The following is a 17,459-nucleotide window of genomic DNA, read 5'->3' as shown; positions in this document are numbered from 1 at the left end:
CTAAGTTTTCATTACCCAATTCAGAGTCACAGAAACAAATTGCTTCCTTTCCAAGCTGTTATTCTATTTAATCTTCCTTGGGGTCTGTTTGAGTTTTTTTCACATCCCTCCAGATCCAACAGCTGAGGTCTGAGCTGCTGTTTCACATGGTCTGCCAGGATCCTTCCCAGAAACCCCACAAGGCTGACAGTAAGGGAAGACACCCTTTAACTTCCCAGTCCTGCTAGTTCAAGTAAAAGAGCCTAATATTTGCATATCAAAACTTGCCAAAACCAGCTCCAGCAACAGTTGTCATCACTAATGCTTGCATACAGGGGGGGTGAAGACTGTGGCTATGTTACAACATTAAAAAAAAGCTAATCAAACAAGCAGAACTTGTCCTGCCCATGAAACCACACTGCCAGTGGTTTAGCAGAGTAGCTGCACTGCAGCAAGCAGGCATCTACACACCAAAAAATAAAAAAAAGGAAAACAAAATGAACATAAATGCAATTATATACTTCAGCAAAAGATAAACACGCATGCATACATGCTATGTGAAAATATCAGAAGCTATATATGTATGTAGCCAAAACCAGAACTTTTGGTTCATTGGAAATTAATTTTCTATGTGAAAATGACTGCACTGAAAATATAACTTCAAAGATATTCTGTATATAATCCAGATTTTGTACTTTTAAAGCCTTATATTAGACGGTTCCAGACAATAGGTGAGGCTGAAAACAGAGGGACAGGGCAGATCTCCCCAGCTTGGGTAACACTGTGTCGAGGTTGGAAAGTTAAAGAAAAGCACAGTATTGCAAATGCACCAAGGATGGACCACCACAGAACAAGCTTTAAAGGCCTATGGGATCTCTCCCTGCTCTGACTTTAATGGAGCCATAGAGATTTTCAGCTGCTGGAGGATCTGGTTTGGCAGACCCCAGTCAGACAGCCTCCATGCACACGGTCTGTGGGCCTGACCCTGTTTGCCCAGCCTCCCTGTACAATTTGCTTTTTACTGACACATCATTCCCAGAGTCTGTGGTGTTTCCTGGACAGGAGCTGCCGAAAGGAACTCCCACATATTTACATCATGGTTTCAGAACACCCCCAAGAAGACCATTTTCAGTCCCATGTGTGCCCTTATATACAGAGCACAATAGGGATCTTTATCAGCAAGTCTCTGCCTGGGATCCTTGGAGTCACAGCCAGGATACAGCAGAACTGTTTTGTTTGGCATGTACCTGCTTTGATGCAATAATATTTAATGCTGGATTATAGCCCTTCTTCCAATCTTAGTAGTGACCATCTCTGACATTAATGATCTCTTAACCCATAGAAGTCTGCTAACATGTAGGGAAACCTTCCATTTCCTCCTTTAGGAAAAAAGCAGCCTGTCATTTGAAAACTTCTCTCCTAACTAATAATATACAAAGCCTTTTTTTCTGCTTCCAGGACAACTTATCTTTTGACCTTCAGTAATCAGTTTCTAGAAAACTGAGTCTACCCCTTCATGCCCCTCCACAGTTAAGTTTTGACAGCAGCTTGACATTACTCTGTCCTTAAATGTCCCTGGTTGCTGCCTTTCTCAACCTGCTGAAAGACTTTGCACTTCACATTTTAAATTGTTTCAGCAGTTACAGAGCATCATTCTTTCTACTTAGAACATGCCAGTAAAGATTTAGAAGTTTCCTCATTGTAGTCACCAAATACTACAAGATATTTGCAGTAACAGTGTATTTCAGAGCAAAGGAAGCAAAGAAATGTTTATCAATGTAGCACTGCTTTATTTGCACGATGACCTTTCAGGTCCAGGTAAACCCATTCTGTGATTTCCCAAGACTCACAGACATTACAAGGCAGTAACAAAATAATGGAAAAGAAAGAACGTCAAGGACCTGAAACTGTAGCTCAGAATAAAGCCGGGAAAAAGCCATCAATATTATTGGGAATTATTTATTACTATCTATGTGTTCTGCTATACATTTATCCTCTCACAGTTGGACCAAGGCTGCCAGCAAGTAAACTCAGTTCTGCTGCCCGAAGGAGGGAGCTGGATGCGGGAGTTTCAGGACGCTGAATGGGGAGGCAGAAGGCTGAAAGGGTAAACAGGCAGAGGAAGCGGCAGGACCCGCGGAACAGATTTGGTTTCTGCTCCCGTCACCAGCTCAGCCCACGGAGGCCCCGACCGGGCCCGAATGGGCGCCATCCCCGCCGCTGCGGAAGTGACGCGCGGGGCGGCGCGGTGCTGCGCATGCGCAGGCGCGGTGCCGGATCCGTGCCGGTGGCAGCAGCGCGGCCCGGCCCGGCCCGGCGGTGCCGCTCCCGCTGCGCTGCGGGGCGCGGCTCGGGCACAGCCCGGCGCAGCCGGAACCCCGCGCCTGCCCGTCCCAGCCGCGCTTTGCCCAGCGCTCGCTCGCACACAGAGGTGGGTGAAGCACCGCGTCTGCCCCAGCCCCGCTTGGTGCAGGCAGGGCAGAGGCCCCGGGGCTCTGCGGGGCGGGCGGGCCGGGCCGGGCCGGGCGTGGTGCGGTACCTGCTGCCTGAATTAAGGACCAGTCCCTGTGCCGACATGTTCCGAGCGGGTGGGAGGAAAACGTGAGGTGGGACTGAGATCCATGGGCTGCCGTGCTAGGAGAGGTTGCTGAACCGTACCAGCTGCAGGCTTGCCTTAGTAAGTCAGTCCAGCATTGATTTCCTGAGAAAAGAGGTGCTTTATGCTCCACTTTAAAGCTGAATTGTCAAACTAAAGCTTACGGCCTACTACACTCCCTGGTGCTTTCAATGGCAAGTCTTAACCTGTTTCCAAAAGTTGTATTTTTGTGGTTGGGGTATATTAAGTTGTATATGTTTTTGTTATGTCACAGTCTTCTGGAGCATGACTGTTTACATACAAGACTGAGTCCACTGTCTGGCAAGGGGAGTAATTTTTACATGTTGTCTTATTTGTCTTCATATCAGTGTCTTCCAGGAGGGTTAAACATAGTTGTCTCTGAGAGGTTTTGGTCACTCTTTTGATTGGAAAGTTGGTGTGGAGATGCCTCTGCAGGGAGGACTGATGGAGAAGTAGTCAACCAGGTGTTTTGAAACAAGAATTTATTATAAACATGCTTATTGGCTTGCTTACTTTTGAGGGGGGCACAGTCTTCATGAGGAGCTTTGTATGTGTGGATGTTCTTATGATAATGTGCTTCTTCTTTGTTGCCTTTGAGCAGAGGATGCCAGCACACAAGAGTCACCCCCCAGACAGTATCCAAGAACCAGAGTCTGCCACTACTTCAAGCAATGATTGCCTACATAATGATGAGGACTTGGGAGCTGAACAGGAAAATGGCATTTGTGACAGTGGTGTGGGTAATAGTATGGGAGTTCCCAACTCTGACTGCCAAGCTTCCACTTCCATGGCTGTTCCTTTGGAGGTGCCCAGAAGAGGACATCCCCTTTTACAGATCAACAGGCAGCAGATTCAGTCTGTCTCATGTAGTGCACATGCTGCTGAGCTCAAAGATTTAGGAGTTGATGTCTATGACCAGGATGTGTTGGAGCAAGGAGTTCTTCAGCAAGTAGATAATGCAATTAATGAAGCGACTAAAGCAGCAAAAGTAGCTAATGCATCAAAAGAGTATGAATCAGTACTGGAGGATTTGAGGTAAATTGTGGTTTTTATTACTGTTTTTTTCTGCTGCTGACAATCTAATGAGACTTGGTGTCTCCTGTTTTTAAAATCTTAAAGAGGAAAAGATGTTTTGAAAGTGCTTGATCACCCATACTTTTGCAGTCACCTTTTAAAAATGAAGAAAATATTTTTCACGTTAGACAATGCTTCATTGCCCTTATTTGACTAATCTAGTCATGCATCAAGGCAGCAGTGTAGAGTGCACCTCCTTTTTCTGCTTTGTCTCCTACCTCACTAAGATACATCTGTTTTCTGGGCAGTGGAGAATGCCATTATACTCTGTTATTCAAAGCTACAGTCAGAAAAAGTGTCACTTCCTCAATTCTCTATGTTTTCTGGGGTCATCTTCTTTGAGTTATGTTCCTTCTGTAACTTGGATGACTCCATCTCATGAATGTCCTAGAGCCAAAACAGCCTTAGCACAAGTGTTTGTAAGAAGTGCTTAATGATACCTCAGAGGAATCAAATGCTTAAGTACCACTGATGCTATTGATAGTAGAAGACTTTGAGGAATAGGAGCCAGTAATCTTTCAAATTTTGATCTCCCTTTCTGTTTCTAGTCTCATTGTAGAGTTACTGTGTGAACTGTTGCAGGTGAATTATTCTACCAGTGTATGTTTCACTGTATTGCATTAATAGTGGTTTTTTTAGTGCTCAAGAGTGCTGTAGGTCTCAATTGTATGTACTTCATTACTTTTCCAGCTTGGGAGTGGAGATGTGAAGTTAAGTAAGTTTGCAGCGCTGAAATCTAATTTCAGGTGTTATGGAGCAGAAGAACATAATGAGTAAGGTGTTACTGAGAGAAAGAATGGAGCAGCATAACCATTACAGTTAGAGTATGTGGTTATTGAAAGAGTGATGCACAGCACTGTTAATTAGTTTGTGTTCTCCCGTTCTTCTTTCAGAAGCATCCTATGATTTTTCTTATCCCTCTATTTTTACCTTTCCCTCCAAGTCGTAAAACAAGATTTACATGAGGGAATGCAAATGGTTTATGCAGATTTGCAGAATCTTGTCAGCATAAAATGTAATGTGAGAATCTGAAAGTTGAATTTTGTTAAAATTAACAGGTGTAGCTGACTTTGAGCAGAGGGACTAACTGACATGAGTAAAGGGTAATATAATTCCTTAAAATCCTGTAGTACAGGAATGCATGACTAGAGAAAAAATCAGGGAAAAAGTGTTTTTTGAGTAGTTAGCACAGAGTTCATGGTGGAAGCCACATTATTCTATAATTTACACACAGATTTAAGCAGAAAAAGGAGACTAAAGATGTTTGAAGTTAAATCCTGTGTAAATTACAAAGTCCTGTTAATTAAAGTTTTATGGAAGAAAAGAGTTTCAAGAGACTCCAGGGCCAAGGAAGCAAGAGCCAAAATTAGGAGATGTGCAGGAGGAGAGTGTACTGCAAGCAGCACAACTGGAGAGTGAGAATAAACGGGATGGTTCAAAAATGTTAAAAGAGAATGGGGAAGTGGGGATGGCAGTAATTGCTGGGGAGCTGGTAGAATACATCTCCTAGGAAGGATAACAGTGGTAGAGTTCAGATTAGAGCTGAATGGGGCCCAAAAATTTCCTCCCTGGCAGTGGAGGAGACTTCCTTACTGCTTTTCTTTGCATACAGGGGATGTTCACAAGACCTTTGCAGGTCTTGTGAACAGTTGTCTTTGACTTTTTTCATAATGCCTTGAGATTCTCATTTGTGTATCCTTATGAAGTATTCTGATATATGAATTAACAAACCTAGGCTTCTTGCTTTTGATGGTGGGACACTTCCTTCTTCCTTGCAAATGAATTCAACAGCAGCAACATTAAGTTGTAGCATGTAGTTCTACTTGAATTTCATATTTTATATGGAAACATGAAAAATGATAGTGCGTGAACAGGAGAAGTTTAATGTTGATGTGCTCTTAATTCTTTGAACTAGTCTGTCTCATAAAATTGCATTTTTGTCTTGTAATCTACTTTCTGCATAAAAGCTTGAAAATACGAGTTTCCTTTTATAATGGCATCAAACCGTTAAAACTATTTCAATTCTTGGGTTGTTTTGTTTACCTTGAATAATGAAAACAACCACTCTTGTTTGTCATCATTAAACTTGTAACTTTTGAGTAGTAAATACTACAGTGGTTGTCAGTTCACATTCTTCTGCAATTTTACTATTACCAAAATTTAGTTTGAAAATATTTTATGATGTACAACTTTAAGTGTTAGTCTTTCTAGTGTTGTTTAAATATGTTATGCTTATTCAGAACCTTGCCTTTAGACCTTTTTAAGTCTTACATTAAATCTCCTGAAATTCTTAAATTTTCAGAATCGACAGTGTGCTTTTTTTCTATCTAGAATTTACCAATTCATTACAGTCTTATTATTTTTTTCAGATCATGTGCAACATCTCTGAGACATATAAATAAAATTATTGAGGAACTTTCACCTCAAGCTGCTGACAACAAAAATATTAACAGAAAACTAGATTCTGTAAAACGGCAAAAATATAACAAGGTAATTGGATTGCAGTAATGTCCTGTTAACAATACTGAGTTTGTACGTAAGGTTTGGCTTTTGTTATGTAATTCTTAATTATATAGTTCAGAGTCTGTCTAGAATTGCTGTTCCTTTCCTTTGAGATGGTTTCATACTAATTTAAAGAACTTAAAGTGCTGAATTTTTTTTTATAATCTGAGTTTTGGAACAAGATATAAAACTGAAGTTCCAATCTTCCAGTTCAGGAGATTGATTTGCATTAATTTAATTAAAACCCTCATAGGAGTATTTGGAGAATTGACCGAGCCTTGTTAGGGCATGATTCAGTAGTTTAACTTAATATCAGGTCTCATGGTTATTCCTTCCCTGTGTTCTTTTCCTTAACCCTTTTTCATTGTCAGTACACATAGTTTCTCTCTGTGAGCCCCTTTAACTCATTGCTTTGTCAAAAACTGCTGCAGCTTTTTTCTGGCAGAGCAGAGAGTTAAGGGAGTTGTAAAGCAATCCAGCAGGCATCAGGGTAATGTAGGCAATAGACCTTTACAGCTGTGAACAGGAAAGAAATTTCCACTACTCAGGAATGCAGCACCTTGATCAGCTCATTGTCTGCTGGAAGTTCACCCCAATACTTTCTTTAATGCTAAACCTGACTGTGAAACTTAGTGTCCTTTGCCCTCAGAAGGCCAGTCTTAGGTCATTTGCCGCTGACTCATTCACTTGCAGTTTTTTACCTTGATAATTTCAGAAACCCTGATAATATAGTGCTTATAATTTAGCCAGTTAAGAAAGTGATGGGCCAGAACAGAGCAGTGGCAAAGGACTAGAAAAATGTAGCTGGAAATAGTAGGAAGAAATGCATTAAACCAGACTTGCTGTTAAAGAAGGATCACTATTCTGCAAGTTTTCATACTACTTGAAGAGATTGACACAAGTGTTAGTTGCAGGGGAAGTTCAGACCTCCTTGCAAGTTTGTTGTTAGCCATCTTTGAAGTGAAAGAAAAAAATCTTTTGAAAATCCTAAGCCATAAAAGTGGTCCTAATAACCTGAATTTTGCAATGGATTTGATTTTTACTGAAGTATGTGCTTTTCTAGGTAAGGAAATACTTCCAAAGCATGGAGGAATGTAACATTCACATGCAAATGTGAAGGTTACATTGCCTGTGTCTTTGTTTTACTTGTTGGAATGTTTTGTTTCACAAAGGATAGTTAGCAGTGTGCACATGAATTTTGTGTGTTAAACAGCCTGATCTTACTGTACACATATAGGAAGATAATCATACACCCAAAATTGTGGCTCCTGTAGGTTGGAGCCCTACAGTATTATGGTGATGCTTTTTTTGCACTTTTTTTCTCACATGTGATACTGTAAATATTTGAATATGAGATTCTGCTTGAAAATACTGTAAATATATTGATTTAAATGTTGTTTAAAATGTTAGCAAATTTATAAAGCAGACTAAAAATTAAATTACTTACATAATTCTTGTTGAAGGAGCAACAGCTGAAGAAGATAAAAGCAAAACAAAAACGTCTTCAAGGAATACTTGGTTTCACAGACTTTACTGATGAAACAAATGAGATTGAATATGAGGAAGATGAAGGTATGTGTAGGAAAAGGCTGAAAATTCTGTTCTACTTTGTAATGCCTTTTTTTTTTTTTTGTTTGAATGTATTTTGTAAGATTTTTGCCAGTAAGGAAATAAATTTCAGTGGCTGGCTTTCAAAGAGAGTTAAGAACACTTATTCTGTACACCTGCAGATTTGCCAATCTTGGCATATTCATGTGGGAAGTTTTAAAAAATGGATGTTAATCTGTGTTCAGCTGTGTAGGGTTGGCTGAGGCACATTAGAGTATTGGGCTTAATAAATTGGAAATCCTAACTTTTTTTCCACAGCTAATTTGATAAAGATGACTAACATCATGATTGAATTACATTTTATATGCTGGATGCAATCAATCAGCATTAACAAAATTGGTTTTTCTTACTGTTGGGAAGTATCACTAGAAATGGAAGAGGGAGGTGCTCTTCTTTTCAGGCTGCAGTGTGATTTTTAAAAGTAAATTTTTTTCCAGAATATATATTGCCTCAGTGTTTTGCTAGGTGTTCTTTCTCTCTGCTCTCTGCAGACTAAGCTTGACCACAGTCAATAGCCTGCAGTATTTGGCAGGGCAAGTTTGGATCCCATTGGTGCCTGCACGTCACCTGTGGGTTATATTGTTATTTGCAGAGGTGAAAAAACTCTTTGTGCTGTTTGACCCTTGCACATGTGGCTGGAGTAGATTTCCATCTTGTACAGCTCATGCTTCTCTCCTGATTCAACAACACTTAAAGGAGTCAAAGCCTCGGTTAACTTTTCTCAGTAGAAAAGCATCTTAAATCCTATTTTCTTTGGAGGGCTCATGCAGCAAAGCTCAGGGATCCAGTGTGTTGAAATGTAACTAAGAGTGAGTGGAGCCCAACAGAAGAAATTGAGCAGTTCCAGTAGGAAGGGGTGGAGATGGAGAGGTTTTCATGCCTGGTGCACTGTCATTACTCATTAAACATATGATAGATACCGTGCTTTAAAATGGGACATTTAAAGCTGTGCTGGCAATCCTCATAGACTTACTTTGAAATTCTGGGTCCTAGTAATAGATTTCAGGGCAGAATTCCCCTTCAGCTTCCTGAATTTGAGAGCTTTTCTTTTTCTTTGGTTTCAAACAGCAGTTTGTGTATAGTAAGTGCACCTAAAAGTGCTCTTTTATGGCAGAGTGCTGTGCAGCCAATCTGACTTTAAAAGTCATCATCTTCATATAAGTATTGTTGGCTGGGAAGACAGGTTTTGGGTTTTTTGGTTTCATTTTATTGTTTGTTGTCTTCTCGTTGGGTTCTTTGAAGCAGATGGTAGGACAATCTGTGTTTTGTGAGATTTTTGTTTGTTGTGGTGTGGTAATCAAAGTGTCAAATTTCAAGCTTTTGAGTAGGACTGAAAAATCAATAATAAAATTGAAATGGGCAGTGTTGCTGCAGATGGGAACACAGTAGTTTCCCGTTCTGAACATGGTGACATGTTGACAATTGACAACATAGGTGGTACAGTAGAGTTCATGTATCATTGGGAATTGTAATTTTATAGTAGTTCTTGCTGCTGTGTGTTGTTTCAGAAATTTTGATAGTATGTGTAACACCCTCGTTCCTGTGCTTTAGCTACACAGAAGGTATTAAAGCCATGCTGTATGTTCTGACTTTTGTTGCAGAACCTGGTCCATCATCCCTTGGCAGTATGCTTATGCCTGCTCAGGAAACAGAGTGGGCAGAGCTCATCCGAACTGGTCAGATGACTCCATTTGGAACTAAAATACCTCAGAAGCCAGAGAGGAAGGCACGACAGTTAAGGCTAAATGAAGCATCTGATTTTGAGAAGTACTTAGCAGACCAGGCTAAGCTGTCATTTGAAAGAAAGAAGTTATCCCGTCACAAAAGAGCAAAGAAGAAAGAACAAGCTAAAAATGTTCAGTGTGTGGCTCCTGCAGCTGCCACAAAGGAGAAAACTGGTAAAGCCCTCTCAAAAACAGATAAGCGTTTAAAAAAACACTTGAGAGAGCTTCAGAAGCATGCCCTTCATATTCATTCAAAGGCCAGGATTCCAAAGGAACAGAAATATCTTGAGGCCAAGAAGTGCAGGCATGAGCAAGAGGATGATAGTGGGGAGTCTGAGTATGTACCTGATGAGGAGCTCTTTGATCCAGAAGCAGTAGAAGAGGAAGAAGAGCAGGCATCTTCTCTTGCTGAGAATGATTCTGATTATGAACTTAAGAGTTTATCAAGAAAAAGAAAACATTTGGTGAAGAAGGGTTTTAAAGAAACTGAAAATGATGCTGACTATGTTCCAAGCTCTGAGGAAGAGGAGCATTCACCAGGGAAGCACAAAGTGAGACGATGGAGAGATGATGGAGATGTGGATTATTATAAACAAAGACTAAGGTTAGTCCTAGACATTTTTGTTAATAATAAATTAGTATGTTGAACATGCAAAGGACAATAGCTATAATAGACTGCTAGGGAGTGTGTTGAAGTAAGGGAAATAAGATAGTCAGAAAGATCGTAGGTAGCCTTTCAGAAGGATTCAAACATGGAGCTTAATTACAACAACTTTGCTGTTGAACTTTTCTTCTTGTTGTAGGTCCTTATTTGTGGATCACCTGTGCTAATCTGTGATTTATGAAATTTGTACAACCTACGTGTTGGTGATCACAGGCATGTTGTCTCTTTTCTAGTATAAGGGTTGAGCTTTGTATAATAAACTTCAGCTTGTTGATGGCATGTGTACTTTTAATTAGGTACCTTTACTGAACATCCTTCAGGTAGTTACATAGTCCTCTAAAAAATCATGGAACTTGAAATCAGCTTCTTTAGAGTGAGAGGAAGAACACGTATTAGGACACTCAGTGAATGTTGATTGATGTAGTGATAAAGCCTAGCATTGGAACTTCATTAATGCTTAAGAAGCTCAAATTTTACACTTCTATGGAAATATAAAATCCTATGGATTTAAATGGTGCTGTGTCAGAGAATATCAAGAAGTAGAGGTATAAACACCATCTCTCCTGTGGTGAGAGCCTGGGTTGCTGTGGAGGAAGAGATATCTTCTGGTAGCAAAAGTGCTCTCAGTTGGAGAAAGTCTCATGTAGAAAGAGCTCAACTTCACTTTCACATCCTAGGTTACAAAGGCAGATTAGGAACTGATATAAGGCAATACATTTGCAAACCCATGGTGTTGCTTTTGAAAAGTAAGGCATAGTTTATTGCTCTTGAATAAAAATTTTGGCAAGAGGCTAATCTGAACAATGTCCAAAGGGTCAAAATATGTATTTTCTCTGGGATGCATTAAGAAATCTAATTGTTCTTAATCGGTAAAATATTTACTGGTTTATTGAATAAAACTGTATTCTTCACATTTAAAGTAGACCAATATTAAATCATTTTTAATTCAGTGTTTTCATCAAGAGTAATTTATTTTGATTGAAAGTTTTAATATGACTCACAGTTTAAATTCATTCAAAAACGTTTTTTAATAACGTTAAGATTGTGACAATTTATCCTTAGCAAAGTCATATCATAGACTACATTTCTTTTGGTTACTGAAGTTACAATAAAAGCCTAAATGAATTTTAGAAATATCAATAACTGTAATTGCTACCAAAACACTACATCTCTTAAAAATTTCATAGCTACAGTTATTGTGGCTGTTAAGCTGCAGCTGTCCACATTGATGTTTTTATGCTGACACCCCCAGGTAATCTTCATTATGGGAAATGCCATGAGAAAATAAAATGTAGTGAATTAAGAAACATATTAAGAATGCTATAGAAATGCTGTCATTTGCTTACATTTATATCTTGTTTCATGTCAGTTTTACTTTTGAATGCAAACGAATGTGTGAGATTATGGTATATTTTACCCGTGAGAGAGGCAGAGGAAAGTCCTTCAGGATTACTTTATTCTTCTGAACATCTAGTCTTGTGCTTGGCAATGAATTCAGTCCTACACTCTTAGAGACTGAAAATGAGTTTCCTTTACATTAAAACTTTTCAGAGATGGGACTTCAAGAGGGAGTCTGTGTCAAGGGGAAACTACATTGATGTTGTTAAAGCAGGATAATTAGCTAACTGCATGACTGTGGAGCATCTCTAGAACAAGAGACTGTTGTCAGAATAGGAGCTGTTTTCTGTAGGAAATGTCAGGCAGGAGAGCAGCCTGTCCTTCTGACGGCTGCTTCCAGCGCTTGGCCTTGTCACTCAAAGCAAGGTGTGAGCAATGGAACATGAAAAAGTAAAATTTAGCTATGCAGAATCAGCTTAGGCTATCAGGAATTTCAGATTTTTTTTCCCTTGGGCGGGTCTTGCCTTTTTCTAGTTACTGTTACTGGATCCAAGTTGCTGTGTAGACGTGCAGATGAACAAAATCTTCTGTTCTGAAAGGTCAATGCCTAAGGTGAAATCATAGCTTGCTAGAATAGTGAACAGTACCAGGGAACATCAGGTTTGTGGAGAGTAAGGTCAATAGGATACTGTCATGCACCTATAGGTAATTCAGATATTCACTGAAAATTAGTGCATTGTCATTCCCAGCTATCCATACTGGCTATTGCCAGCTGAACCCAGAGGCTTAGGTGTAGTCGGTCTCTATGATGGTACTGGAATGTCTCAGAGACTTGATCCCCATTAACAGGTATGTTACCAGTGTCTGTGTCATACTCAGTAGTGACCATCTTCATCTAGAAATGTTCAAAATTGGAGCTGGTGTGATCAAAACCTGTCCCCTCCTATCCAGTGGAATGCTCAGATGTCATGGTTTAACCCAGCCAGCAGCCAGGCCCCCCACAGCCACTCAGTCCCCACCAGGGGAGGATCAGAAGGGTAAAAGCTGGAAAACTCCTGGGCTGAGAGAAAGGCAGGTTAATAGGGAAGGCAAAAGCCACACATGCAGGCAAAGCAAACCAAGGAATTATTTCACTACTTCCCATTGGCAGGCAGGTGTTCAGCCATCCCCAGGAGAGCAGGGCACCATCTCAGCTAACTAACTTGGGAAGACAAACTCCATCACTACAAATGTTCCCCCCTTCCTCCTTGTTCCCCCAATTATGAACTGAGCATGATGCCATCTGCTCTGGAACAGCCCTTCGGTCAGTTGGGGTCACCTGTCCTGGCTGTGTCTCCCCCCAGCCTCCTCCAGCATGGCAGCACAAAAAGGCCTTGGCTCTGTGTGAGCCTTGCTCAGCAGTGACAACAACATCTCTGTTATCAGCCCTGTGTGCAGTACAAATCCAAAACACAGCCCCATACCAGCCACTGTGAAGAAAATTAACTTACTTCATCCAAAACCAGCACATCAGGTCATGGCACAATCAGTTTATTTGAAGACTATGGAAAAGATGAAAACCTGTTTTTCAACTTCTTTTACCAAGAAGCACAAAACAATAGTAACCTTGAATGCCTACTAAATGTGTAGAAAATAGAACTTTTTTTGTTTTTTCTCAACAAGAAAACTGCTACTTTTTTTTTTTGTATTACTCTCAAGCTTTGCAGATATGGAAACCACAAAGTATCAAGATTTTGTTTAAATTACTTAAAGTTTTCCTTTACATATATTAAAATGCCAAGCATAAGTATAAAGTAATTTTTTCTGCTTATATGTAGGTAATACATTACATTATTGACATCAGAATGGTGTCAGTATAAGGTAATAGCTTGGAGTCATAATAAACCTTAGCAGTCTGAAGTACATTCTTCCCATGCCAGTTGTCAGTATGTATCTGCCTGCTGCTTCAAGGAAGGAATTACAGGTCATATTGTGGGAGATCAGTGCTGTATCTGTGTTTTCTTGTGTATTCTGTATAGTTTGTTAAATACAGTTGTTTGACTTCTATTGCCATCAAGTGCACAGAGGCAAAGCTGGGAAAGCTGCTTCTTTTCTTGTCTCTCTAGTGATATCAAGGCAGTTGAGTAGCAGGAAGTTTTGACTGTCAGTACACAGAGCAGTTGATTCATAAAGAAAAAAATTGTGTTAAATTAAATTGGTTTTCATGTGCTAGCTTTCATTGATGTATCTGAGTTCCTGAACCTCTGTGTTTCAAAGCAATAAGTCAAAGGATTAAATACTACCTTTCCTGAAAGATACTTTCTTAAAGCATTCTTACTGCTCTTTTAAGTGACAAAGCCAGGACACAAATGAAGATATATTTTCTCTCACTCACTGAGTACACCTTTCATTCTAAACTCAAGTGTGTAATTGTCTACATCAGTCTTAATTTACTTATGGAGGCTTGTGGTACTAAATGCATATGTTTCATCTGTTAGGACATACCAATTAAATCCACCCATATAGACCATAAAAAGTTAGATCAAAAAAGCAATACTGAATGCGTCAATTTAGCAAATTAGAATAATCTGTAAGGGATTCTTAGCTGTATAAAATATAAAACATATTGTGCTTCACAAATGCAAACTATATTAAATACTCAGCTTGGTTCCTGACTGCATTTAAAAAAAAAAAAAAAGTTAAATTGTGCTCATTACTGTTTTGGGTGCAGAATTTCTTTCTAGGGTATTGCAATAAGTGTGAAATGGGTTTAGTATCTGAATATATTCTTATATTAAGAAGAAATTTAATTGTTTGATATATGGCTTTCATACTTCACTTTCAGGGATAAAATTACATTTATGTCAGTGACAATGGACAATATAAGACAGATTTCTCAAAGGTCATTCTTCTGTTTTTTAAAGAGACTTTGGTAATATAGTAAAACCTGTGTTTTCTGATTGTTTAGGCATACTAATGATGTTTAACTGATGTTTGTAAAGAATTTGTTGACCAAATGAGCAGTAAGTTACTATGTATTTAAGTCAAAGATGATGACCACTATTTCTCCCTCCAAAGTCTGACTTCCAGGGAAAGGTACAAGACCAGATTAGCCAACAGGCTGACCTGGTCTTGGAAATAGTGTTTGTCCTTCCACAGCTTCAACCATTTGGCTATTTACACTTTTCTACATAAAATAATGATATTTCACTGTAGAATAGCTTAATGGTGTTTGTTACATTAAGTTCACAGCCTTTCAGAAACTGAATAGGTTCCTCAAACTTTGAAAGTTATTTGTGATAACAAGTTGCTGCTATTTCTTTAAACTGGTAATTGATGGCTAAAAACCTCTAGATACTTGGAAGAGATGTAGTACTTCAGTGAAGTAACAGAGCATAGAAAAGGGAAATGTTTTTTTAGGAAAATTAAGTAGAGGGTTTATTGGTTCAAATTCTATGTATTTTCCATGTATAAGTTTAGGAGAAATCCCAATGTCGGTCGCACTTCTTGAAGAAATGGTCCTAGCTATATGGAGGTGAAGTACCTAAATTCCGTGACAGCTTCGAGTTAACTCTTGGTTCTTTTCTGGATCACTTTTCCCAATGCACACTAGAGGGCAATCTGCTCCTTCCCAGGGGAGGCTTCTACCCCTGTGCTGGCTGGTGGTGATTCGTGTTGGAGTACAAAATTAATATCAAATTCTTGTGCAAATTATTGCCCTGTTTGGGTTTATCATGAATTGCTTACCTACAATGTCTCTACATGTCTCTTATACATGTCTCTTTATAAGCTTTGTAATCTGTAGTTGTTTTGATTTTAATGTGGTAAGTAGGAGTTTCCTTCCTTGGTTTGAGTCCTGTCATAACCCAGTCAGATGAAATAATCAAGCTGTGGCAGACTCAGTTCCAGTCTGAAGCAATGCCTATCAGAATTTGTCGATTTGAATTTCTTTTTCTGGAACTCAGAAAAGTAAGACCCTCTGTGCCTGATAGCATAACATTGTAGTACTGAAAGAAACATAAATGCATTCTTATGCTATGACTCCAGAATGTATCATATAGATGCTAGACTGCAGACCATAAGTGTAATTTTGCAATTTAGCAGACTGCTAGTCTAAGGTAGAGATTTCCATTCTTGTTAGGATAGGTTTATAAAAGAGGAAAACACTGACACTTCATGTGTTTTTAGTGAGTTCTTTTTGACTACTTAGCTAGATTCTTGATTTAATGTAATGAAATTACAAGACTCCTTTATAAACATTAGCAAATCATCAGTTTTAAACAGCAACGGATGGCTGTCTTTGTTCATCTGTTTTTTTCCCTGGATATTCTTTTTTTCCCCCCATCATTATTTTTGCTTTTGAAGGTATCTTGACTTAAGAGATCAAAATATGCTTCAGTGAAACTGGCTGTCTAAACCTGACCAGCATTGTGTTGTCAGTTTTTCAGTGCTTTCATTCTTGGCAGTGATTGGAACTTATGTATTTGGAGATGGTGGTGTTTATTTTGAGTTAATAGAGCAATACCAAGTTCATGAGTGGTTCCATAAAGACAGACTTGAAGTATTTTCTCAAAAGGTACTGCTGAAAACTCCATCTAGAAACCTCACACAATCAGCTTTCTTTTAAGAGAAGGAGTGTATGATTGTATTGCTTGGATGTGAAGTGCTGAACTTCTTCCCTGCTCTCTTGTTCCTAACACAAGCATTCTTAAATTTGCCAGATATGCAGAGACCATTAAGTGGAAGTTTGCTTTTGCACTGCATTCAGAACAGTATCTTATGGATGTTTTAATCTGTTGTGTGCCTTGCCAGTTTCTGTAGGGATTTTGTCACTTTATCCACCACATTCAGTGTGCCTGCAGTAAATGGCACTTTGAGGAGAGAATTCCAGCAAATGCCAAATTGTCAGTGAAGTACTGTTGGTTGAGTACAGAGCCAGCTAGAGTACACTTTACCTTTAGAGGCAGATGGGTTCAGGTCACTGGCACACAAGTGCATCGTTTTGTTGGAATGTTGAAGATCCTTTGGTACTTTCTCAGCAGTGGGGGAATGATAGGATAGGAAGGTAATTCTCTAAGATGCCTGGAGTCCAAATAAGTTGAGGCTGCAAACCACAAATCACACTGCAATTCCAAAACCTCATAAAACTCATTCTCTTAATAACGACTGCGTTACAGGTTTAGAGCATGTCACCCTGAAGGTGGTGATGTTTTCAACTGAGTCTTCTGTGTAAGATTATACACTGCTTTACTTTTCTCTACGGGAAGGAAGTTAAATTCAAGTGTTCGATTAAATTAATAAAATAGCTTTGGAACACCTAAACTTTATCAATATTTTGGCAGAGGGGAGGTTAAGGGGAGGGAGATACAGCAGTTTTAAGTTGCCAGGCTTTTTGGTGCTATTAGCTCTTGGTTCCATTCTATTAGTATTTTTGCCATAGAAAATCAGAAAATTTTAACTAGCTATAAAACATGTACCTTTTCTGATACACCTTAATATATCAGACATTTCAAGCATTTACTTGCATAATTCTCTCCTCCAAAGGATTGCTATTTTAAATCATGACATCAGATTATGTGGTCTTTTTGGGTTTTTTACTTGATCAAAATTCAGTGTCATTTTCATGCAGAATCTTTTACATGTTATACTTGAATGTTGATTCCTTGTGTTACCTTAGGAAGTGGCAAAAAGAACGTTTGAAGGATAAAGAACATCAAACAGCTGAGGAACTTTCTGAAGAAAGTGACGTTGAATTTGAAGAGGGTTTCAAAGTACCAGGATTTCTCTTCAAAAAGCTTTTTAAGTATGTATTGTGTACTTTATTTCAATCTGATGTTACTGTATGCTGTTAATAATATTAGTAGTAATACTGTAATATTAGTAATAATACTGTAATATTAGTAGTAATACTGTATGCTGTTAATAATAATAGTAGTAATAGTAAGTTCCAGATGACTTTGCTGTAACTTTTGCT

The 17,459-nt window shown here is 39.0% G+C and overlaps 1 protein-coding gene across 3 annotated transcripts in view; it reads left to right on the top strand.

Annotated features, from left to right (window-relative positions):
• Window positions 1-2,257: 2,257 nt before the first annotated feature.
• Window positions 2,258-17,459, top strand: part of ERCC6 (ERCC excision repair 6, chromatin remodeling factor) — a 42,477-nt gene continuing 27,275 nt past the window's right edge. Inside the window, exons 1-6 of one of the 3 annotated variants that reach the window (XM_009087324.4) lie at window positions 2,258-2,410; window positions 3,198-3,631; window positions 6,040-6,160; window positions 7,636-7,744; window positions 9,382-10,108; window positions 17,163-17,288. In XM_009087324.4, coding sequence (XP_009085572.3) covers window positions 3,201-3,631; window positions 6,040-6,160; window positions 7,636-7,744; window positions 9,382-10,108; window positions 17,163-17,288 — 1,514 coding nt within the window. In that variant the 5' untranslated portion in view covers window positions 2,258-2,410; window positions 3,198-3,200. Of the gene's footprint in view, window positions 2,411-2,510; window positions 2,657-3,074; window positions 3,632-6,039; window positions 6,161-7,635; window positions 7,745-9,381; window positions 10,109-17,162; window positions 17,289-17,459 lie in introns of those variants that run through there. The other 2 variants (XM_018910818.3, XM_018910817.3) reach the window with 2 other exon arrangements.

This window comes from Serinus canaria, chromosome 6 (assembly GCF_022539315.1).
Source record: "Serinus canaria isolate serCan28SL12 chromosome 6, serCan2020, whole genome shotgun sequence".
Taxonomy (NCBI): Eukaryota; Metazoa; Chordata; class Aves; order Passeriformes; family Fringillidae; genus Serinus; species Serinus canaria.
This window is presented reverse-complemented; position numbering and strand designations above follow the sequence as displayed.